Source organism: Numida meleagris, chromosome 1 (genome assembly GCF_002078875.1).
Source record: "Numida meleagris isolate 19003 breed g44 Domestic line chromosome 1, NumMel1.0, whole genome shotgun sequence".
In the NCBI taxonomy this organism is placed as follows: domain Eukaryota; kingdom Metazoa; phylum Chordata; class Aves; order Galliformes; family Numididae; genus Numida; species Numida meleagris.
Genome location: NC_034409.1, coordinates 16035990 through 16061720, shown reverse-complemented (window position 1 = coordinate 16061720; position 25731 = coordinate 16035990). Strand labels below are relative to the sequence as shown.

The window sequence follows — 25731 nt, the reverse complement described above, 5'->3', positions numbered from 1 at the left end:
GAAGTGATAAAGAAGCAATTCATGAACTTTACTGATACTAAATTTCTTGCCGTAGTACTCAGGATCATCCATTCAAGATAAAATTTAGGTCTGAGCACAGAGATTTGTTAACCACAAGGGCAGAGATGGGCTGACGATGCACTGAGGACAGAAATGAGAGCACAGTTCTAAAGAAAAAGACTACTGGATGTCACGAGCAATGGGAAAACAGCCACACATGGATTCTGAAAAAAATCCAAGAATGCACAAGATAGGGAAGAAAAACAAACAAACAAAAAAAAGCACACCAACAGCTCTGTCATGACACACAGCAAGACTGTGATACAGAGCACAGCTGGACAGGAACAAGCTTCATTAAGTATAGTTGGAAAGAAAAGCAGATGGACTACTGAAGGATTTTTTTTTTAAACATCAGGAGAAGATGAAAAACAAACAGCCATTTTAAAACAGAACAAAAGTCTGAGTACCTTACCATTTGGAGAAGGCTTTTTGTTTCTCCAGGATTAGTTCTTTATTGGATTTAGCACTGAGGAACTAATTTTTTAGGAAGGGGCAGACATGGAGAAGAGTTGGTGGGAAGCAGAAAAGGACAGAAATAATTCAACAAATAAATTATTACATAATGGTGCTATTAAGTGATCATCTTCAGAAGATTTTCATCTTTGGCCGTATACAGAAATCTATCCAAGAAGCCCAAGTTAAAACAAAGCCTTTGCATTCCAAAGAACAGAAACAATCAGCTCCATAACAGGTGTCTGAGATGAAGATCAAGGTTAAAAGGCAAACTGTAAATTCCTATTCTACAGTTTAAGATCATATCAGTTTTGGTAATTTTGCTTAAGCAAGCAGTAGATGGAACTATTAATCTGATTTACACACAATTCCTATTTCCTAGCCTGCAGAAGTCAGTACACTTCAAAACTGCAAGTTCTCAATGACTGCCAAAAGCAGGAATTACCACTCAGTCTGAATAATATTGACAGTGAATGACCAGAGGCACCGTAAATTACAAAGTTCAATACACATCTCATTTCAGAGTGAATCACAGAATCATCAAATATCCCAAGTTGGCAGGGACCCATGAGTATCATCTCTCCTGGCTCTACAAAGGACCACCCAAAAAATCAGACCATAAGTCTGAGAGCACTGTCCAAACTCTCCTTGAACTCCAGTAGCTCTGGTGCAGAACCTTTCCCCAAACCTCACCCGACACAGCTCCATGCCTCTCCCTGTGAGGAGCTGCACCCACAGTGAAGCCTCTCCTCAGCTTCTCTGCTCTGAGCAAACCCAGGGACCTCAGTCACTCCTCACACAACTTGCCTTCTAGATCCTTCACCATCTCCATAGCCCTTCTTAGGATGCTCTCTACGTTGTGGCACCCAAACAGCACCCAGTACAGGAGGCGAGGCCACAGAGCGCAGAGCAGAGTGGGACAAGCCTTCCCCTCGCCCAGTGGCAGTGCTGGGCCTGGTGTGCCCCAGGGCACAGTTGGCCCTTTTGGCTGCCAGGGCACACTGCTGGCTCTTAATTTGCCATCAGCCAGAACACCCAAACGTCTTTCTGCAGGGCTGCTCTCCAACCGCTCATCCCCCAGCTTGTACATTTATCTGGGGTTGCTCTGCTTCAGGTACAGAATTCAGCAATTGCTCTCATTAAACTTCATGCAGTTGGTGACTGCCCAGCCCTCCAATTTGTCAAGATCTCTTTGCAAGGCCTCTCTACCCTCAGGGTAGTCAAGAGTGCCACAGTAGGCCTGGAACAGGCACTAACACAGTGATTCCAGGATTCTCAATGCACCCATCCCAGTGTTCCCTTACCAGCCAAGAAACACCGCACTAAGTCCTCCTGAGAGCCAAAGCAAGTTTGACTCACATGGTATGGTCTTAGCAGGTTTGGTCTTACTGTCAGTGATCAAGCACAAGATGGCCAACAGGTACTCCCTGCAACACCCAGTCATAGGATTGCTTACCTTACCCCCTTTCCTACTACTTGATATCATCATCCCTCTACTTCACCTTTCTCTAACTCAGTCTTCTCTTAAATTAACCTACCACACCGATTACTTCATTGCCTAGCAGTCCCAGTTTCACTACACCATTCCTAAGTTTGGTATTTCTGCAATGGTCACCCAGGCATAGGAAAGGACAATGTTTCAAAACCAGCAAAGTATCTCACCGTTCCCCTCCATGTAATGGCACTGTTTGGACATTCCTGGTGTAACTCATCCTAAATTATTCATGAAGGACCATCCTCATGTGGTGCTAGTTACAATTTCTGTCATTCTCTCACACAGGGTTGTTCTGATCAGCAGTTTCTCACATCACATCCAGTAGTTCTCCATGCCCTAGTGAATCAGCTCAGTCTCAGACCCAGGCACAGTCAGCAGCTTGAGGCTGCAGACAAGTATTCAACACATTTGCAGCAAGTTTCTATTCAGACTGGGCTTTGGTCAAAGTAAGTTCCCGAGCTACTGAGCACTGAATCATAAGTAACAGTGTTGCCAGTCATTTTCATCTGAAAGCCAAAAGGACTTGGTATGGTATTTTGTACACTTTATGAATAAAAAATCTGCCTTAACTAAATACATCTAAAAATCACACGTGCATTTCTTCTACGCCCTGGAACATGATAATAAGCTCCAGTGTTGGTTTAATAATAAGGGCCTTAGGTCTTCAAAACCCGGTGCTCTCCAACTGTGTATCATACCACTCCACTAGTCCTTGTGCAGTATTCATGAATATATTTGTTTCACCTGTTTTAAATTATTTGTGTTATTGGTAGGCTGGCCGAAAGGAAACAGATTATGTTCACTAATTTATGGCTTTTTTACAAAATCATTTTGCTAAAGCTTCAAGTTTTAGCTACTGATACAACAACACACTATTTACAAATTTGTCATAAGCATAGCACACACAGTAAATAGAAAGTAGGCTGCAACTGAGAAACTGTTTTTATTGTTTTTATGCCATTTCTCATTCTCATTCCATTCCATTAAACTCTCTAATCTTTCACATTACTATTTTTTTCTCCTCCCTCAACTCTACTCTAGTAGAAATCTAAAAACCCAGCACAAATATCGGTACCAATCTCTAAAAACAATCCATGCAAAGAAGTAAAAAGAATACATAAAAATTAAAAAACACAAGCAAAAGCAAGAAAAAAAGGTAAGTCTACTGTCAGACTCAGATAATGCAGAGCATATGAAATCAGCAACAAATCATCCAGGAAAAAGATACCACATACTATAAGGTAACTCATTTAAGACTGAAGATTGGAACCATGCAAACAAATTGAAACATTGCTTATTCGAGTAAGACTATATATAGAAATTCCATGATACAGCTGAGCTTCCCTTGTATGTTCAAGACCAAGCAAGGATAGTTTAAAGAGTTTAAGTTATAGCACAATTTCAAATGAAACCTCTGCTTCTAAAATAAAAATAAATAAATGCTTGTAGTCCTCACTGAAATAACATTACTTAAAGAGAAAGGAGAAACAATGTTATATTTCAACAAGTTTTAAGAGAAATCACTTTTGTTCCTGACACTAGACTACAATGAACACAGATTTCCTTCAAGTAAGGAGAGCTTTGTCTTACCATTCCGAACAGTAACATGTGTACCCTATGATACTTATTTTCAAAGGTCCTGCTCTTTTTCAAAGTGGGAGAAAACATACAGGAAAGGCTACACGCTTCCAGTTTACAGCACAACACTTATTTGAAACAGATTCTTGGAATAGTCCTCCACAGTGTAGGATGTGGGAGTACAAAGCTCCCCACATCTTCCATGCTGAACATAACTGTTTATGATCCCCTGCCACACTATTCTCCTCTCTGGGTGCTCTTTTTACACCTGGATTGTCTGCTGGGCCTACAAAATGTTTGGCTATGTTCCTTCTCCAAATATATTTGGAAAAACAACCAACCGCTAGCTTTTAAATATTCTGCAAGGTGTTTCTCTCAAACTTTTTTAGCAGTGTTTCCATGCACTGTCAGGACTGATACTCTCTTCTACTCCCCTTATTTGACACAGAAATTCACTTTTTTGGAGGCTGTCTTCTTGCATTTAATAATCTTTATTTTATTAAAATTATTAATCTCTACTTTGTTGTCACATCATACAAGATCCTTCTGAATTTTTCTCAAGGCTTTTGTTTCTATTTTTGCTTTCATAAGTGGTATGGTAATTGCTTTCAGTACAGAATCTGTTAGACAGATGATTGCATAATAGAGATTTAAGTTAGCTTCATCATATACCATTAGCCCTTGGTATGTAATAACTCCATTTTTGTACAAACAATGGCTACTGTTCTATTTCACAGTCTTCCAAAATTCCAGAATCTCACGTTCTTCCAACACTATAAAATTCTGGTTGTAATTTTTCATTACAGTGAGCTCAACAAGCATTCTCCAGCTGACAGATAGCACACATTACAACTGAAAGAGGTTATGCATGAATTCTTATCAGGTGTAGCAGCAAGCTTTCATGCTTATTACCCAAAAAGCATACAGTCTGACTCCTGTGTGTTGCAATTGTTAAAGCATCAATTCACATTATGCTTTCCCTTGAAGGTTCAACACCATCCAAACAGGAGAAGAAAAAAAAAGACAAAAGGAAAGTCCTGTCCTTCCCAACAAAGGACAAAGGAGAAAAAAAGATGCTCTAAAGCCACTCAGTCTTCACACGATTACTGCAGCATACAATAAACATGCCTCTGGTAACAAGAGAAGTAAGAACAAACCAAAGTACATATACAAAATACCATTTTAGATGTACATGAAAAATTGGCAGTGAAGGTAAGTTCTAATAGTACTGTTAAAATACATGAATTACATGCATGTTTTATTTGAAACACATGCATAAGATGGTCTTTATCCTTAAAAAATTTCCCATCAGATCATTTTGTAAATTCAAATGATAACATGTAATTGAAGTACCTGCATTCATACTCAAGATCTGAGAGTCTCCATTAAAAAAAAAGCTAGGAATAAGTATGAAATCATTATCACCATTATGTTTTTATCTCCAAACTGAAATACTAAGTTCCAGTCTGCAAGCCAGCACTTTACCACACTATTTTGATCCAGTTTGCAATAGCTTTTCTTTTAAACACTTGGTTCTTCCCTTTTCCTCCCTTGTCTCCTGTTGAAGACTCTTCCATCAAGCAGTGCTAAGTACATTCATATTCTATAGTACCTTGAAACAGAAAATCCACCTGAGGTTGAATTTTCCAAATACAGTAAATGATAAAACATTTTTTTTTAAATAAACAAGTTCCATACTGACCAACATGTAACACACAGCATGTACAAGGGAGCAAATTGTTAGAAATTAATTTGTCGAGAACACAAAAGAAACACAAAAATATACAAAGTCAGAAGCTCAACTCAAGCAAAATAAATCCAAGGTCTTACGCAAAGAAAAGAACCATTTGCTTAGACATCTGAAAAGAACATGTTTCCACGTTCCAAACAAGAAACTAGAAAAGCACTGTTAGAAAACAGGTAAGATACTGTTCTTATAAACAGCCTTTACACAATTAAAGTCAAGCTATTAGTTCCCATGACATCCCATAGCTAATCCCTCCTGACATACAAAATATTCCTCTGTGCATGACCAAGTGTCCAGCCTTGAGCACTGCCACCAGAGCTACGTGGCTCCTGACAGCCTCAGAAGCTCAGAACCCTGGGACACAACCCACAGCTTCAAAAATACTGGAGAGCTCTCAGTTGCTTATACTACAGATAGCACGTATTTGAAAGCAAACATACAGAAAGGCTGAAAAAGTGAAGCACTACTTTTCTAACCTGTGTCAGCTTTCTCCATGGTGAAGCTGTTTCCCCTCCAAAACATCCACCAAAATTTTCATTTCCTTCCTTTCCTGAAAAATGTCACCCTCTCCCCTAAATATGACTTTATTCCATCAGATTCACAAAACAGAAGGATGAATGTCAATGAATAGTGTGAAAATAACAAGAAAGAATTCCAACTAATGTAAAGACACCAAAAATAACGTGTTAAGAAGAAATGTGCAAACCGAAAGACAAAGTCAGATGGCACAGCTGGAACAGCAGGCCTACCAAAATACTCCAGCTATTTCATTCTTAGTTAGTCCTTGACATTTTAGCTTTTTTTTTTCCTCCTCATTTTAGTATTACTAGAACACCAACCCATATTAATACCAAACGACTCAACTTTAGCAAGTACATCTAACTTGACTTAGCTTTCAATATTCATTTATGGCTTCACATCTCAACATTTTCACCCCTCCACACAGCCAGTCTGACTTCACCAAGAAATTAACCTGTCTATAACATAGAGAAATTATTCTGCTCAGAAACAAGTGTCATCAGGTCTGGGTTTTCTCAGTAATAGCACATGAGTCAAATGCTTTTTAAAATTAAGATTTTGCACTATGTAGCACGTTCCAAAACTATAATTGGAACATAATTATGAGAGAAAGTATTTCAGTAGTATTTTAAAAGAATAAAAAGTAACTATATAGATAAAGGCTTAAACAATACCCAAAGAAAGGGAAATTATATATAGTCCCTAGAACAAAATCAATAAATATTAGCTTGATGTTAACACACAAGCTTTCCCTGAACAAACAAATTCCAAAAAGAAAAAATATAACTCCAGACTTTCTTTAATCATTACTTTTTGTTGTCTTGAGCGCAGCAGTATAGAAGCACAGATGTGAAGGTGCAGCTCTCAAACTTGGAGATCTGTCTTGTAAAAAGCCTGTACGACTGCGTATGTATACCTCACAGTTAGCAACCCTTCAAATCAAGGTATTAGAAGAAATCCATCCTCAACCAACACTTAGAGAGTACCAAGAAAATGTACTTACATTAGAAACTTGTTCTCTATTTAATATCTAATTAAGCATTAAATTATTTGTCATTGGTTGAAATGTTAGATTATCCCTATTCAAAGCCTAATTTCAATTTATTGTCATTATACTAACTCCTTTCCCACACAGACTTGCAAGGGAATTAGTTCTCACAGTCATGAGCTGAAAACATGCTCCCCAGCACAGGATTTCTTCACAGAGCTTTAATTCCACCTGCAAATCAGGCATATATTTTCAATTAAAATAGCACTGCAAAATATCCTTGCTTCAATAAAATTAACATTTTCTTGAAATTCCAGAATATCAAAGTAAGTTATTTTAAATTATCTCCAAAATGAGCAGTTGCAAAAAAATTCTCACCACAGACATGACCACGTGCTAAAGGGGCAAGTACAGAAATAAGTTTGACCTATTGGTTTGGAGTTGAATTTAGACAGAGGTATTTGTAAAAATCTTCATAAAAACCCTCTCTCAGATTGCAAGAACGCTTTCTGAAGCATCACTGTGAAGCTCCATTAGTGCTCTGTCTTTGAGCTGACCCATCATTTTAAGGAATTCTGTGACCAATCAATGTATTTATAAATCCCCACAAATTTTACAACAAAAAAATCTCTCCATTTGCCACCACTAGCCAATTGTCACTTCTGCTTACGAGGCAGCATTTAATTTGCAGAAACACTGTTGGGTTTGGATGTCTTATTATGAAGGGATAATAACACTGTACAAAAAATGTCTCAAATTGGCATAATTCATTTCATTTCAGAAAAAAAAAAATGTTTCTATCTGGTAGTACAATACACTCGAGCACATACTTATTCTCTCTGAAGAAGAAAATGTTTAGAGCAATTATTCTAAAGGAAATCTTATGATGCTATGCTTTTAGTGTAGCTTATGTAAAGATTCTTCATATTCCATAAATATTTCACAGGGCATTATACAAAGAAAACACACCTTTTACAAGCTTTATAACACCAAGAGCTATTACTACAACTGCTACCCATCACAACTAACAAACACATGGGGAACAACAAAGTCTGCAAGTATTTCTCTTGGAACTACATGTTCATCCTTCTATCAGCTACAAATAAATAAACAAAATAAATCATGAGATTTAAAGGAGTTCCAAATTTTTCTATATGCATTATTCATTTTTGATACAGCTGTTATTTCACTGAGGCTACTGTAATCGGCGGCATGAAGTGATGGCCTGCATGAACAATTCCACAATAGATATGATAAACTAGATTTACATGTTTTATGTTCCTATAACACAAATTCCTTGGATAATTTAACTATACAAAGCTGGAAAATTCTTTCAACTTCACAGATTCATGGAACTGCAGCTCCCCCAACCGCGCACTGTAATGCAGGCAGAACATATAGAAAAAAAAGCTTTAATAAAGGGCTTGTTATTGCTATGGCAACCACAGCAACTGGTTTCCAAAATGAATAATAGCTCTGTTAGGAGCTTCATTAAATTTTTTTCAGGCAAACACTGCCCTTAATCTTCTCAATGGAACAAAGAGTTATTCTTAATGCATGAAGAAACCAGAAAATAAAGTCCAAGCAAATGTTCTAAATACATGCTAAGACCCTTTTCAGGATCTTTGCTAGAAGTAAGCGGGAAAGTACAACTTGCCAGGTGTTTTTCGCAGAGAGTTGGAGAAGCAGAAGATGAGGTTCGTGTTAGAATGTAAAAGAAAGCAAGTGAACAGAAAATTAGGAAAACAAAGGCAAATGGAAGAGTACTAAACCCACTAAGAAATAAACTCAATAGGTGAAGCCATAACACAAATATTGAGTCACAGAATTCATACGCTTATCCACAAGAGTTTCTCCCACTTAAAAAAAAATTAAACTAAAAGATACGTATCTCCAGAATATATGTTTATATCTATATCTCTTTTCTCTCTGTCATTTTCCTCAGTATCTTTGGCAAAAGAAGAAAGCTGCTGATAAACTCTATAGGATAAAGAGGATCCTGACCAGGCAAAGAATCTCACTTGGAGTATGTCTAAAGGGCTAGAGATACACTCTTGAATGAGGTGAAAGAATTGATTTAGTCACCCAAAACAGTTTACATTTTGGGTAACGAACTCCACACAACTTTCAGGTGTCTGGCATTTTAGCATTTCCAACTTGTGAGAAGAACTAATGTGCGATTATTAGCTCAAAGTGAGAAGACCACTAGGATTGCAATGTATTCCTCCTAAATGTTTCATGGATTAGTGGAGACAGGAAATAAGGCTGAATTTCAGTTTGTGAACAAACACTGAGGGAGCTGGAGAAAATAAACCTAGCTCATAGTTCACATCAGGAGAAAAACCGCATATGTACAATGAGAAATCCTTTCACTGTCACCAGAAATGTCAGCACTAACCAAGCACAAGCATCCAGCTGTCAAAGAACATTGTCAATGCCTACCCTGAACATAAGATTTGCAGTAGAATTACTGAAGTAAAGAATCAAAATTACCTCAGTAAGAGCTACAAACTGTTTAAAGATTCAGGAAAGGGCTTAAAAGCTTTTCCCTTATTTCCCATTTCTATTACAACAAATTCCTGTAAGACTTTCTATCACCAATCAACACAAGTTCTCCTCAACTGACTGTGAAAGTACATTGCATCACAAGAGTAGTTTCCCATTAATATAAAAAGAAGCATGAGGCCATTTCTAACCAATAATCATTATCAGTAAGGTTGCCTTATTGGTGACACTCCTAGTGACTTCCTCCCTGCTACACCATTTGAACATTGGCAGAGGAAGCAGGAAAGGCTGCTCCCTCAGAGCATCTCTACCAACAGAAATACTGAACTTCTTCCCTTTAACATGGTAACACAGGTTTCACATAGCTTCTGCTTAAGTACATCTTTTGTGGCATAATCAGGTAAGAAAGGGAGATAGCACAACAAAGAAAAAGAAACTTAAAAAAAAGCCTCTCTAAATGGCATTGTTTATCATATGCTCAGGCATATCCAGTGAGGGTTATATGGTGTGCTAAAACCTTATCGGACATGCAAGATACTCTTAATAAAATCACTTTTGCAATTTGTAGCAGAATATCCTGTTCCCATGATTTTTTTCACAGTCAAATAAATGTAACTTCCAAACTAAGTTCTGTGTGTACAACAGGAAGTTGGATGATAATTTTTGGATGGCATTTTAATGGCAGCAATCTCATATCATCAGTTGAAGATTATGCCTCCACTGTAATGCTCTATATTCAAATCTATTTGGAAGGAGAGTTAGTAATAACTCTTAATCTTGCTGAAAAGATGAGTATAACACGGCGGTTCAAAAGATTATGTTAAAAATGCATTTATTCTTGAGTGGTGTTCAGATCAGTGGTTTTAATCTAGAATGTTCTCCACGGGCTTCAGCACAATAGAGAATCAGTTTTACTCTTCATGCTGTGCTGCTGCAATTAATAAAACTCAGATAAGGGCTCCTCAATTTATAGTTATTTCCTGAAAGAAGTCCAGAAACTAGGTACTAGTGCTCTTCTATAAAGTCAACGATGTGTCATATTCACACTACGTCATACCAAACTTGAAAGCTGACAAAGAAGGGCACTGAGAAGCAAAGATTTAGAATACTGATTCATTTTCCAGAACTAGGAAAAAGGAGAAGACTCTTGTTTGTTAATGGGATCAGCAGTTTTTCAATCTTAGTGTCTTTTGTGTTGTTTTACTCCGTTGTTTTGTTGTTTTTTCTCCAATAAAAATTTAATTCAGCAATAGGTTGTGTATTGAAAAGGAAACTTTGCTCAACTCAAAATTAACAACTTGTTTAAAAACAAAAGAAACACAACAACTACGCAAGTCTAAATTTTTCTGCCCAAACAAGGTGTTGCTTCCAACTACAATTTTGGTCCATTCACTTCCAGGAATTATTTCTTGGTTAACCAATTTCCATCAGGTTAAATATAATCAAAACATAGATATTTAATACAACCCAAAAAGAACACCAGTACTATATATTATTATGCAATTCAGTAGGAATCTCCCTCAAGACTGAACAAAGCTTACAATTCAAATTGCTTTAGTCTACATGATGCCAGACAACTGATATCTGAAGCTGTATGTTCAAGTAATGCTAAACATGAAAACTAATACTGTAGAGTTTTGACTAGATTGCAGCCAGACTAGATACTGAAAAATGTATTTTTGCTTTTATATTACCATGTCTTCTGATCCCTGGTCGAACAAAAAATAAATTTACGCAAACCTTGGTGTTACTGTGAGAGAAAAAGAAATGATACCTGTAAAGCCTTCCATAAAATAAAGAGCCATTTAAATGCCAGTGCACCAAAAATTTTACAACCATATGCAAGAAAAATGAGGACAATGCAGATAATTATCGATGTTTTCAGATCAATCAAATGGATAAACTTATGACTAGCACAGTTTTGGAGGTTACGAGGCAGATGCGTATTGCTTCCCTAACTGCCTCCATGTATTCTGAAGCAAAAATTATGATGTACTTCACTCTTTCCTAGCTAGACTGGACTAGTACAAAAGAGGTAACTCTGCCACTACATTTAGCACTGGTGCGGCCTCACTTTGAGTGTTGCAACCAGCAGGGCAAGGTAGGTGATTGTCTCTACCTGCCCTTGTGAGGCCCCACATGGAGTACTCTGTCCAGGACTTTGGCCCCCAGCACAAGGATGTGGAGTTGTTGGAGTGGGATCAGAGCAAGGCCACAAAGCTCATCAAAGGGCTGGAGCACCCCTCTTACAAAGAAGGTTGAGGGAGCTCTGGTTGATCAGTCTGAAGAACAGAAAGCTCTGGGGAGACCTCACTGTGCCCTTCCAGTACTAAAAGGGAGCTCATAAACAGGAGGGAGATTAAAGATCCCTTCCAACTCAGATGATTTTATGATTGCAAGAAGAAGCTAAAGGTCATCTAGTCCAACTCCAGTGCACAGAGACATCCCTTTTATATTTATATATAAATTATGTATTTATATATTTTATAATTATATTCAATTATTTATATAATTTTACATAAATTATATATAGAAGTCAGGTTTGTATACAGATATAAATATATATTTTTTAAGATATGTATTTTAAGCTATTTAAATATAAATATAAACCTTAGATCTGAAATCAGAAATATTACAGAAAGAGGAAACACAGGGAAGTAAAAAATAATAATAAAGTACTAGGAAAACCACCACATTCACTGTTCAAACATAGTTTGAACACACTTTCATCTACTCTGAAGAAATACTAAAACCACTTAAATACAGCAATACACTGAGTTGTCTCTACGTGCAATAAAATATAAGGGGAGAGTTTAATTAATGAGATGAAGAAGGAAAATAACCAAACACTAGGAACCTGAAACAGCGTTTCCTTTTCTAATGCCTTTTATGCAGTGTTTAGCTCTTAAAACAGAGATTACAAATCAAGACATATTGAATTTATCTACACAGTATATTCAGTCATAAATTCTTGATTTATTTAAATGTAGTCTAAATACTAGTCAAGTAAACTTTGAGAATATATGATGGATGGAAAACATGAAATGAAACAACTAACAAAAATATCATGAATTAAAAATAGCCAAAAGGCTCTTTTTCAGTTAAATCCCTGTGGCTAAAAAAAATGGCTGTTCATTTTCATGAACCTTTTCAAAACAAAAATACAAAGAACTTAAAAATAATATAGACAGAAATTGAGAGCAGTTAAGCAGTTTTCAACATATGAAAAGAGGCAGCAATAGAAAAAGATGCCAACATTTTTTTCAGGTGTAAAGTACTAAAAAAGTGAAGGGAAGAAAAGAAAAAAAGAAAACTGCAGGAAGTTTTCCAGTATAACTAAGATAGCGGAGCATAATAGGACAGATATAAGCTAAGAATAGTACTAATAATACCATAAGAGGGATCTTAATAGTTAAAAAAAACAATAACTAGTAACAAAAAAAAACATGAAACTTTTCAGTTGAGGAATATGATGTTTTGTATGTCAATAGTTATTATGTAATGCAATGTCAATCACATATCCTGAGAAAAGGAGAAGTAACTTTTCCAGAAACAAACTATGCAAAATCCTTTCAGAAACTGTTTGAAAAACTTATTATCACCTAGTTACAATGAAAAATGATAAATTACTACCTTGAAATTGAAATGTTCTACTAAAGCAGTAATGCTGGGGAAGTTAAACTTTACATACAGTCATGAAACCACGTTACTACATCAAAGCTTGGAAAATACGAACAAATTAAATGCAGAAAACAATAAAAAAACATGTAAGAATATTTAGCACCAATTTATTTCAGATTTTTAATTAAAAAACTGTTTCGAAGGCCACTGATAGAATACTGCTCTTTGAGTTTGTTTTGTGTGGGTTTTTGTTTTGTTTTGTTTTCTTGTATTCTAATTTCTTAGCTGAAATGCATGTTCTGCAGATAAGCTGACTGGCAAAGGAATGAGAGAGAATACGTTTCAGTGATAACAGTTTGAAAAAATAGATATGACTAACAGCACATCACAACAAGGGGGGGGGGTCAGAATTTGTTACTTTTGTCCTACACAGCAACAAACTGGAAGAAGAATATGCACTAAAATGATCGACTGCACGTAATTGAAAACTACGGGAGGCAATAAAATTCTAAGTGACATAGATGGGCCAAGAATATAAAGACAAATGGCTATGCAGTTCAATGCAGAGAAATTAATGAGGCTAGGAAGAAAATTAATCAGGTTCATTTCAATGAACGTTTTGTACAGTTGTTGAATTTTTTTCAATAACATCAGATTGACAAACAATTTTAAAGGACAGCAGAATGCTGTTACAGACTACTACCTTTATCAACCATAAACAAATAAAAATGATAATTGATGTGCTGAATTCCGTTTAATATACATTCTAGATTGTATAAACCACTCTTAGCACAAAAAAAGTAAACTCTACTTTTCAAGTTCCTTCTCAATCTCCCTGCACTGCTTTGGAGTCCCCTCCACTCCTGTTAATGCAATCATCTGAAAGAGATTCTGAAAACAAGAAGCCCACCTTAAATCAGTAAGGCAAAATCCTCTACAAGGAAAGGCAGGGCTTTACATGAAGTAAATCTAAATCAGGTTGATGGCAAAGCAAGAATGAGCACAGGCAGATGGTACAAAACAACTAGTGTAAATTGTTGCCTCTCAGCAACCTGGCCTGCAGTACCACAAGTGGAAGGCTATACAGAAACACTGACCCTACAATCTATTCTGCAGTTGTGTCCCAAGCATAGTTGTCTTGCTATCTCCAGTCCTATCCTGCTTCCTGAATTTGCACTCAGTATACATCAATAGGATCTAACAGATAGCAATCAGTCCTCAAGACTTTCTCCAAATCGCTTCTTACAGCAGGCATCTTCTACCAGCCCGCAATTCTTGCTGTGATGTGATTCAGCTTGTTAGGCAGCTTTCACTTCATAATTTTGTGATTATCCCTATTTTCTTTGCATTATATTATACTTAGAGCTGTCAAGGCACATGAATGTTTTTCGCCTGTAGCACAAACGATATACCTAGAAGCATGTGACGGCATCGATGGACAAACAAAGGGTAACAGATGTCATCTACCTGGATCGGTGCTCTTCAACATCTTTATCAATGACATAGATGACGGAATTGAATGTACCTTCAGTATGTTTGCTGATGACACCAAGCTGAATGGTGCAGTTGACACAGTAGAAGAGGAGGACACCATCCTCAGGGATCCAAACATGCACAAAAAGTGGGCACACAAGAATCTAATGAGGTTTAACAGGACCAAGTGCAAGGTGTTACACTTGGCTCAAGGCAATACCAGATGTGTATAGACTGGAAAAAATTAATTGAGAGAAGCCCTGCAAAGAAGGACTTGGAGGTCCTGATGGACAAAAAGCTGGTCATGAGCCAGCAGCGTGCTCTTGCAGCCCAGAAGGCCAACAGTATCTTGGGCTGCATTAACAGAGTGAGAGGTCCCATTTGGAGTACTGCATCCAAGCCTGGGGCTCTCATAACGGGAAGGATGGTGAGCTGCTGGAGCAGGTCCAGAGGACAGCCACAAAGATGACTGAAAGGCTGGAGCACCTCTCCTATGAAGAAAGATTGAGGGACTTGGGCTTCTTTGGAGAAGAGAAGGCTCCAGCCTTCTAGTTCTTAAAGGAATCCTGCAAGCAGGACGAGGACTAACTTTTTACACAAGCTGATAGTGATAGGACAAGCAGGAATGGCTTTAAACTAAAAGAGGGGATTTACGTTAGATGTTAACAAGCCAGGTTGGATGGGATCCTGGGCAATCTGACTTAGTGGTTTCCAACCCTGTCCATGGCAGGGGGTGGAACTAGATGATCTTTAAGGTCCCTTCCAACCTAAGCCATTCTATGATTGTGCGGGACAACTGGGGGATCAGGCCCAGACAGCATAGGTTCATGAAGGGCAGGTACTGCTTGACCAACCTGATCTCCTTCTATGATCTAGTGACAAGACTTATGAGGAGCAGCTGAGGGAGCGGGATGGTTCAGTCTGGAGAAGAGGAGGCAAGGGGAGACCTTATCGCTCTCTATAACTACCTGAAGGGAGGTTTTAGTGAGCTGGGGGTTGGCCTCTTCTCTCTTATAACTAGTGACAGTATGAGATGGAATGGCCTTAAGTTGCAACAGGGGAGATTCAGGCTGGATGTCAGGAAATACTACTTTTCCGAAAGAGTGGTCAGGCGCTGGAATGGGGTCCCCAGGGAGGTGGTTGAGTCACTGACCCTGAAGGTGTTCAAGGAACATTTAGACATTGTGTTGAGGGACATGGTTTAGTGAGACGTATTGGTGATAGGTGGACGGTTGGACTGGATGACCTTGTAGGCCTTTTCCAACCTTGGTGATTCTACACTTCTATGATTCTGTCATTACTGCTTTGTATTTTGGGGATTTTTGTTGTTGTTTTGTTTGTTTGTTTTTGTTTCAATAGAGGTAACTACTTCTAACATCCAATTCACATTATAATTTCCTCACTTACATTACAGGTAATAACAGCAAATTAAAAGTGCCAAATGGATAAAAGGCATATTGTTTGCATCTGTTTGTCACATAAACAACAAAAATACCTGCAGGACAGAGGAGTAAAGTGGGTTAGGAAGGCTTAAGGAAAGACTCAGAACAACTACAAGCGCAGCCATAAAATAAAAGAGCAAGTTTATTAGTTCAGGTGTATAAAACATTAGAAATGAGTTAAAGGCACTTTTAAGCCATGGAAATAGAATAAAGAAGCAAAATAAGAGTTAAGTAATCAAAGAGAATGAATTATTTTAAATCCAGAGAATTCTAAAGTTTTTTTTTTCCCTTCTTTTCCTAGTTTGCATTCTGTATCTCCTCTCGTACCAGAATGTACCCCACATAACTACTGGCAATTGCAAGTGTCGGCTAGATAAAACTGCACACAGAAACTTTGAGAAATATACGATGACAGAACCATTATGTAATAACTACCAGAGGATTCAATCTCTGACAACTGTACATTCCCATTACATTATTTTTCTCCATGTGTAATTTGATGGAGCTGATGGAACATACTTCTTTCTACAACTTCATAACATCCAACCTACCAAACGACCAAATCCTGACTCCAAAGTCTAATAGCAGATTTCAATGGCTAAAATAATCTTCACTTCCAAATGCATACGTATCATATGTCACTTTGAGAACTGCTGAGTTTTTATGGTGAAAAATAACACACACTTTCACAGCCACAAGTTGACATATGTGACTAACACTGCTTTTTACACTGTCTCTATAGTATAATTATTATTAAAGTGTGAATGAAAGGTTTTCAATGTCATTTGTATTACTTCATGTTCTTAGTCTGTGTTGATTTCTCACATTACCGTAGGAGAAAAGGCTTGAGTTGAAAACGCACATGACACTGTTTCAGTCCACAGATTATCTTATTTTTTAGATACTCTGAAAAAACCTGTCACAATCTCTCTCAACAACCTGCAAAACTGTATCAAGAAAACGAAGTCAGAGATATTCTGTTGCTGCTAATACAACTACTGCTTCCAAGAAAAGTCAACGCTACCACAGAAGATGCAGAAGTGGGCAGAAATTTTTGCTGGAATGTCTCCATCATGATAGCCCGCTAATTCAGATCATCATGATAAACAATCCCCTCACCCCCTCCAACACACACACACACACACACAAAATCTAGCTGTGTGTGAAACAGCTACCTATCACTTCATTACTCACTACAAATTTTAGTTTGGAGCCTGTTATGTAGTTCTACCTCAGTTCATTTTCAGCATTATACTGAATAATAACAGTCTATATAGTCTCCTAGACTAATACTGTCATTAACAATCCTTAAATATAGTCTCTGAAGTAACATGGAGCTAGAACAAGCATCTTCCAATAATGCATACACACATGTACACACCAGATTCCAGTGAACTGCGTGTATGTTCACATGCATATACTTGCTTGTGTATATATGTGCATAAGCACACAAACTCACATTTACCCTAATAAATATATGTAATGTAGTCCCAGCACTACATATGATCTACTACTTACAGTTTCACAAACATTAAGAATTATCTTCACATTTCCTTCATGAAGAAAAAAACATATTAAAAAACATATGAATTTATGCTTACGCAGCAAGAGAAACAAGGTGCTCCCTACATGTAGACTTAGAATAGGCATAATTTACTGGAATCTACCAAAAAGAACAGAGATCTTATGTGATGCACTCCACATTATAATAATGACATCCAGAGCAATATACTCAAATTTTGTATTCCTATGTATATTTGTGTGAAATTTAGAAAGTGGGGGGGAGTGGGGTGGGGACACAACAAATATATTTTTACTTTAATCTTTAATTTCACTTACTGAGGAAGTATTCACATGTAATTAGGAAGCAAAAGTGAAATCACAGAATTAAAGAATTGTAGGAGTTGGAGGGGACCTCCAGAGATCATTGAGTCCCACTTCCCTGCAAAGCAGGCTCCCTGCAGCAGGCTGTGTCCAGGCAAGTCTTGAATATCTCCAGAGAAGGAGAATCCACAACCTCCCTGGGCAGCCTGTTCCAGTGCTCTGTCACCCTCACCATGAAGAAGTTCCTTCACATATTGGTGTGGAACTTTCTATGCTCCAGTTTATGGCCATTTCCCCTCGAGCACACTTAAGTTAAGTCTTGTCTTCACTCTGATTTTATAACTTTTTGTAAACAAGGTTTCTACTATTATACTGTGTTTAAAAAAAACTGAGCTTTCACATCAGTCACAATCACATAAAAACATGTCGGATCAAAGGATGAAAAAGCAGCATTAGACGATCTTTTGCAAGCTTAAAACAAATTTACATATTTTACATAGCACCTCAGAGTTTATTCACAACCATATCTCATAAGAATGTCATAACTCACTGAAGTGTTATGTCTAGTCTAGCATTGTTTGTAGCCTACTTCTACTTCATCAGCATCAATCTCACCCTAAGACGCATCACAGAATGAAAAAAAAAAGCTACAACTTAGGCTATTCTGCATTGTTACATTGAACAAGTCTCATAATTTTAGGAAAATGAAGTGTTAATTAAAGAACTGTAAACATGCAGTTTCTATTTCCTTCCATAAATTTCCAAGAAATATCTTCCAGAACTGTCTAACTCAAAATCATTTTATGTACTATTTTGACATAAAGTCCTACATCAAATTGCCTAGCCAAGCCTTCCAAATTTCCTACTTGCTCCAGATTTTCACTTGGGACACACAGCCACTTGATTCTGCGATACCCTCTCAGCACTTACTCTTACTAATCAGCAGCTAAAATCTAGTGGACAAAGGCAACAGTCATGTTATCTGACAATACATTTGTTTTCACATAACATATTGTCAGCATTCACAGATGAGACACAGAGCTACCGTATTAGTCTGAACATGAAGAATGCTCGCTAAGTAGACAAGCAATAATAATCCCACGTCTTATCATATTCATATTTCTATGCAGAAGAATCATTCTTATACCACACGTTGCTTCATTAGCAGGCTTTAGCACTAAACACAGCTAATTATACTTTGTGATTTATTTTTGTTTGGTTTGGTGGTTTTTTGGTGGGTTTTTTTTCAGAAGTTTGTCCACTAAGAAGAAATGATGCAAGACAATAGAACAAGAAGGCATCTAACATTCTACTTATCAGTAGGATGCATTCAAATTGGATATTACAACGGGCATTCAACTATATTTTATCCTTCTTTTGCAAGATCTATTTTAAATGCTGAAAGAATTAGATCAAAACCAAACCATCAGGAAAAACAATACATCAATCAGGAAAGTTTTATAATTTATTTCAATGGAATTCATAGCTTATTCAAGAAAATACTCACCAAGATCTGTGTTGGGGCCAGCAAGTAGCTGCTTAAATTTGTCTAATCGGGATGCTTCTCTTTCAGTTAATGCAGGAGTAACTGAGGTACTGAAGTCTGCCATTCCACTCACCAAAGGAGATGTGGAAGTTTGTGGAAGGGACTGTGATCTCTGCATGGAAGAATTTTCACTAGCATTATCTGAAGGGAGAAAGAAGCATAATACTTAGCCTCAGCTAATAACTTGAATTTGACTTTTAAATTCAAAACAGAATTCTCTTTTGGAGAAATAGAAAAATATAACCTAAAGGCATAACGTCAATTTGAACTGCAAACTACTTGTATTTAACAGCAGAGGTATTCCTCTTCCTAGCAGTATTCTATGATTAAAACACATCAATTAGAGATCACACTAACAGCAAGGTTAATTCATTTCTATAATCATTGTGCAATTGAAAGTTGTCCTTATTCCCCCGACCAGTCTTTAAAAAAAAAATAAAAAAAATTGGGAAATCATTGCAATTAGTCACTTTAAAAATTTACACGAGAACACAGACCAGATCATTCGATCAGATGAACTTCCCAGTCCATGACTGACTTTTTCTCCATCTTTAAATTCTTTATGCAGTAGCATTTTAGAAACAATATTTTCTACTGGAGTAGAATTATTAATTGCATACAGCTTGATACAGTTAGTCATTAAAACACAATAAATAGTGCAACTTCCTCCAAAAATTGAATACATATCTAGTCTGAAAACAAAGAAGTTTAATTATTCTTTCCTCACCTATGTATTTCTCATAGACAAGCTTTACAGTTTAGTATGGAGTGCAGTACCTCCCTCAAATCAGTTAATACTGATTAATAATATTTACCTGTGGTAAAGGTTGGGAAGGGATTAATGTCCTAAAAGGCAAATATTATAGACCTCCCCACTTGATTTTCCACATCTTTTTACATTTCTTAACATACCTGATGAACTTGATGTATGACCTTCACTGACTGATTTAACAAGCCTATTATCACCACATGCAACTGAAGTCAGCTCTGCCGATTCTACTTGTTTTTCTTCCTGTAGATGCTCTTCCAGAAATTTATGCTGTTCTTGTAGCTTGCTGTGATTCTGAATTACTTTATGAGCTGTTTCCATGACCACTTCTGTATTTAAGTTTTCAGCAGCTATTGCTAAGAGTTCATCATCATCATCCCCGAGATCCCAAGCATCACTTGTATTACTTTCAAACTCTTGGAAGGTGCTGACTTTCTTTAGTTTCACAGGAGTTGTCGGTGGCTTTGAAGCTGGTTTTATCAAGCTGTTAAAAAGCAAGTAAACAATGTTTAGAGAATCAGTAATTAAGTAAGCAATAGGTGGTGGAGTCATTGTCCCTGGAGGTGTTCAAAAAACGTTTAGATACAGCGTTGAGAGACATAGTTTAGTGGGGTTATTGGTGGTAGGTGGATGGTTGGACTAGGTGATCTTGTAGGTCTTTTCCAACCTAGCTAATTCTATGATTCTATGATTCTAATACGCTATGGGTAGGGAAATAAGAAAAAGAAAAAAAGCCAGTGCTTGACATTATACAGGAAGCAGATATTTATCTCCCTCCACTCAAGTTACTGCCGTCTCCAACCATGATATAAACTAGTGGAATATTTCTGAGAAGAAAGGCAGGTCACAACCTCACCCTTCCTGGCTTTGAATGCAGTCTGAGCAAGTCTTTCCTTTCCTTGTCTTCAAAATAGACAGATAAAAGCTCGAAGTCATATAAAAGAAATACTACTGGAATACTTTAAGACAGACAAGACACGTTACAATTCTCTTGCTTTACAAGCTCCTATAGAGGTTTCAGGCCCTTCCATGCAGTTGTTGCATAATCAAGAAGCAGCAGCAGCAATCAAGTCATCAGGTCTAATCCTAAATCATCATAAGCAATCAAGCAATGCAATCACTGTCATAAACAAATCAAATCTCACCTTAAAACTCATTAGATCTATCATTCCTCCCCAGTCATGCACTCTAGCATGAATTTGCTTCAGAACTTTGCTCTTCTGATAGTCAGGATATTTCCTCGAGTTCTTACTCTGAGCATGCCCTGATCAGGTGCTAACTCTATCCTTGTGTCAAAACACAGTACAAGACAGATAAACCAGATACTCCTTCCTAGCTTGGCCCTTGTTCTCATTTACTGTAATGCAGAGCAATCACATCAGCTTTCAGATTCCAGCTAAATTAGGCATTGAGTCAGCTTCTCTACTATCAAAAAATAAAATTAAAAACATTTGAAAATTAAAAAAGCAGCAGCAGACAGAATCCAATAAAGCATTTTCCTAAACACCTCAGCCATATGGAAATGAAAAATAATGTACCTGCATTAGTTATGGGTTATTATCAAGAATTTTATTTGGTTACTAATGATGATAATTTTGCCCTTTTCATCCACATTGTGTTCTGATACCCAATAATCATGATCTAAGGCAATAAATTTTTAAATTACTGTCACATCTCTTCCACTTACTGCCACAAGAAAATGCTCACCTTCATCTCAAACCAATCCACACCATAATCCGATTCTTTTATTTTATAGATAGACACATACAAAAAAAAGGCAGATCATCAATAGAAAGATGCAAATAGATTGCCTACATCTGAACTATAAGCTTCATCTGCTAAATTAAGTATTTACTATAAGTTTTTAAGGCACTGCAAAGAGATGAAAGATTGCAATTTATGTTAGACAAGACACTGAAAAGCTCTTTCACAACTCACAAAATGGTAAGGATCAGGAAGTCATGATAGAGGTCAGAAAAGTCAAAATTATGACAAAAATCACAAAAAGAAGATTAACAATACTCTTATAATGGAGAGGAAAAGGAAGGGAGAAGACAGATAAGATCCAAAACACCTGAGTTATCTGAATATTAGGTTAACTTACGTTCCATGCAGCAGCGGATCAAAAGGCGGATGCTGAGCTCCATATACATGTTGGATACTATAGGAAAAGAGAGAGAGTGTATATTAATTAGACACTAATAAACAGAACTGAGGTGTTCTAGTAGAATTCTATTTCATAGAATCCCCTATACAACTAAAAACAACGAAGCTGAAATTAAAGCGTACTCAAAAGTAACTCAATAAAAAGCCTCAGGCCAACTTAAGCCAATTCTTTTTTCTGTCTAGGAAAGTTCAAAACAAGTAGACTTTCTCACTTCTGATTTATCACTTCTCTGAATAAAACAGAACAAAAACTCCCAAAGAGTTATCTGTGAAGATTTAAATTTATCCGTATACTTGTGGTCCAAAATCTAACCAGTCTATTCTTAACAGCTACCAATGCACAAGGCTGACCAATTTAAGGGGAAAAAAAAAAGGCAGTACACAGAAGATGGCATGTTAGAGAACGTAAGCCATGGGAGTACTAAAAATAAATGCTTTGAAATAAATTAACTTCCAAATATATTTTATTAAAACATCTAACATTACAAAACAGCATATTATCCAGAGTCATAGAAGTCCATTTCCTTCCAGATTTCAGCCACAATATTATTTTAAGTAAACGTGGCTTCACATTGAAAACTATTACTACACAATTCTGACTGTAAGAAAAGCACATTACATGCAACTCTGACATCTAACCAAATCTGCACTGAAAACCACATAAAAGGTGGGAAACATCCCCTCCCCACAAATATATATAAGTCCAACCTTAGCAAATTTGTGTTCGTACCAAGACAAAAAGACTGCAGTCATAACAAATTGCAGTAGATTTAGATTTATACTAAAGAGTTACCTTGTGAAATTCACCCTGAAACTGACTGAGGGTGGAGTTTATAAACTACACAGCCATCTGTCTGCACTCTCTCTCCCATTCTAGGATCAGCTGAGGGTCAGGTGTCACCAGCCACTGTCCTTTGTGGCACAGAAAATCTTTCCTTCCTTTCAGACACTGTATGAGCGGACATGCAGAAAACTCACCTCTATAGAAAGCAACAATCCTCTCTCTGCCATAATAAAACAAGAGCACATTCCCCATATACTCATTTTTCCACATCTGCAGTAGGCTGCAAATTAATTAACTGCAACTATTCATAGAGCTTGTGTAATCAAAGAAAATCAAACACGTTTTATCCCCACAGGGGTACATGGACTTAGTAAGATTACAAAGCAGGAAGTTCAGAGAGAGAAGAACAGTCAGACCAGAAGAGGCAGTTTATAACTAGACAAACAAAACTACCACCAGTTGGTGCTTATGGATAAGGGAGAGTAGAGGTTAAAGGATGAGCAAGATTATTGCTTTATACCATTCAAGTAAATGGTATAAATAATAAATTACCTTTATCTGAAAACAAGAATACACCTCATCCTTAAAAAAGGATGCAAGAAAAAGGAATTACTCCACTGTTAGAACAGTTTGAGGTTGGGAGCACCGAACATCATTGTTAAATAAACATCTGAACAGGTAGTATCAGGCTCTTGTAAGGGTTAAAGCAGTTAATGTAGTTTGGGGGATATATTCCCTGGGAAATGCTGAATGGGAGAAAGTATTTGTAGCTCTCATCTGGGATATGGCAACTGGTTCAGCTCGTCACACTTCAGGAGAAAAGTGTAGAACCTCATGATATTTTGAAGCACTACACAGGAAACCACACTGTACAGCTTTTTTGTCATATTTCAGTTTCAAGGTACAACTAATCAAATTCATAAAGAAAATGGGAACCTGTTAACCACTATGTGCTTTGATCACTGAACAGAAGTAATACGGGTTACAAATTTTAGCAAGATCTAAGAACTTCAAACTGAGCCTGCATTAGAGAACAAGCTTCCTTTTTGTAAAAACACTTATCATCATTAACCAATAATGTTTTTTCAAGTTTGCACACGGTTTGCTACAAAGGAAAGTTTTTTGTCTACAACTATTTTCTGAATGTTCTTTTGTTAATTTGCAACGATAAAAAGTTGCAAATCCATTCAGAGACGTTAGGAATCGTTACAGTTTCTTTTTGACACTTTGTTATCTCTCAATCTTTGGCTAATAACAAAGAAGTTTCTCATCCACTACTCAAACAGCTAATGTTTACAAACGTGAGCGCGCACTGATGATATGGCACAGAACTGAAAACAGAAAAGCTGCTGTTATAGATCCACCATTAACAAAAGTGACTTTTTACTTCTCCTTTTTATCCACTCTTCAAGTCAGCACTCTTTTCTTACTTTCTTTTTTTTCCCCACAGCTCCTTAGCTTCTCACGCAGCACTTTTTCGGGGGTGTTTGGAAAGGCCAACTCAGCTAACGCAGCTCACTCATTTACTCACAGCCTGCTTTCAATACAAGCTGTAACCAAAACTTATGAGACCACCAGCGATCTCCGATAACACAAACCGAGACGCAAACCCTGAGAGACTTTGGGCACTGAGCTGTCAACAGAAAAACAACAGAGGGACCGAAACGCCTTACACCAGCTTCCCGTACAGGACAGGACAGTGACGGCACAGTCACCTCCCTGCAGGAGCAACCAAAGGGACGGGCGACGCGGGATGGCCTGAGCCGGCGTAGCGGGGACTGACGACCTGGGACGAGCTCACGGCACAGCCGCCCCGCTATAGGCCCTGCGCTCTGGGGCTGCGGCGGCGAGACCGGCCCGAGAGAGCCCTGGCCTTCCCGCCGTCCCTCTCACCTGCCCGGCACCTTCGTGCCGCTCCGCTTCCAGAACTGCTTTCTGCCCCCATCGTTCGCCATGACCGCTGTCACCTCATCCCCAACCCCACGTCCCGTTCCGTCCCGGCTGGCAGCCCCGACCCACGCCCTCAGAGTTCACTCCCCCCAGTTCCCTTCCCCAGAAACTGGACTGAGCGCTGCCATCTTGGGACCGGGCAACAACGGCGCTCCTCATTCGCCCCCCGAGGCGTCCCGGAGGATCCAGCCAACCAGAAGTGAGAGTACTGCCTGGTGCCGAACATCGGCCCAATGGTAGTGAGGGAGTGTGGGGCGGTGGGGAGGGCCTTCGGGGCAGAGCCTGGCCGGTGGCGGCGCCCTTCGCCCCGCCTATAATGGCGGGCGCCTTCGTGGCGGGTTCGGTGTTTTTTCTGTGTTCTGTGGCCGCTGAGGAAAGCTATGCCGAGGCTTCCGGCGTCATGGTGTCTTTTTCTTCCGTTCCCTTTCTGTGAACCCCTTACAGGTCGTGTCTCGGTGTGCAGGGCACCGACCCGTAATGGTACCTAGTTTGATGAACTGAAGTGTTGGCAAAAGTCCGCTTTTGCTGCATGCTGCTCGGGGTCCGATGCTTTCAGGCTTTAGATCCTCTTGATTGGGCCAGTATGTGTATATATATTAAGAGTAACTCACGGTTCTCTTGGTGAAGAAATACATAACTTGTTAACAGAAGGAGACATCAAGTGAAGATACAAGGACAGATTTCAATCAAATTTGATCTAATGTCATTTTATAATAAAATACATCATTATTTCCCTTTTTTCTTTTTTTTTGTTTGTGTCAGGTGCATAGTTGATAAATACAATTACTTACCTGTTTATCTTCTGGGTGGT

General features: G+C 37.9%; 1 protein-coding gene across 3 annotated transcripts in view; it reads right to left on the bottom strand.

The window, feature by feature from the left end:
- Positions 1-25093, bottom strand: part of TBC1D22A (TBC1 domain family member 22A) — a 159572-nt gene extending 134479 nt beyond the window's left edge. For 2 of the 3 annotated variants that reach the window (XR_002434349.1, XM_021384665.1), the window contains exons 1-4: positions 24864-25093; positions 22125-22181; positions 20164-20504; positions 19213-19392 (exon numbers count right to left, since the gene is read on the bottom strand). Coding sequence is in view for 2 of the 3 variants with exons in the window: in XM_021384665.1 (XP_021240340.1) it covers positions 19213-19392; positions 20164-20504; positions 22125-22181; positions 24864-24925 (640 nt within the window). In the remaining variant the exon portion in view is untranslated. The remainder of the gene's footprint in view (positions 1-19212; positions 19393-20163; positions 20505-22124; positions 22182-24863) is intronic. The other variant, XM_021384663.1, reaches the window with a different exon arrangement.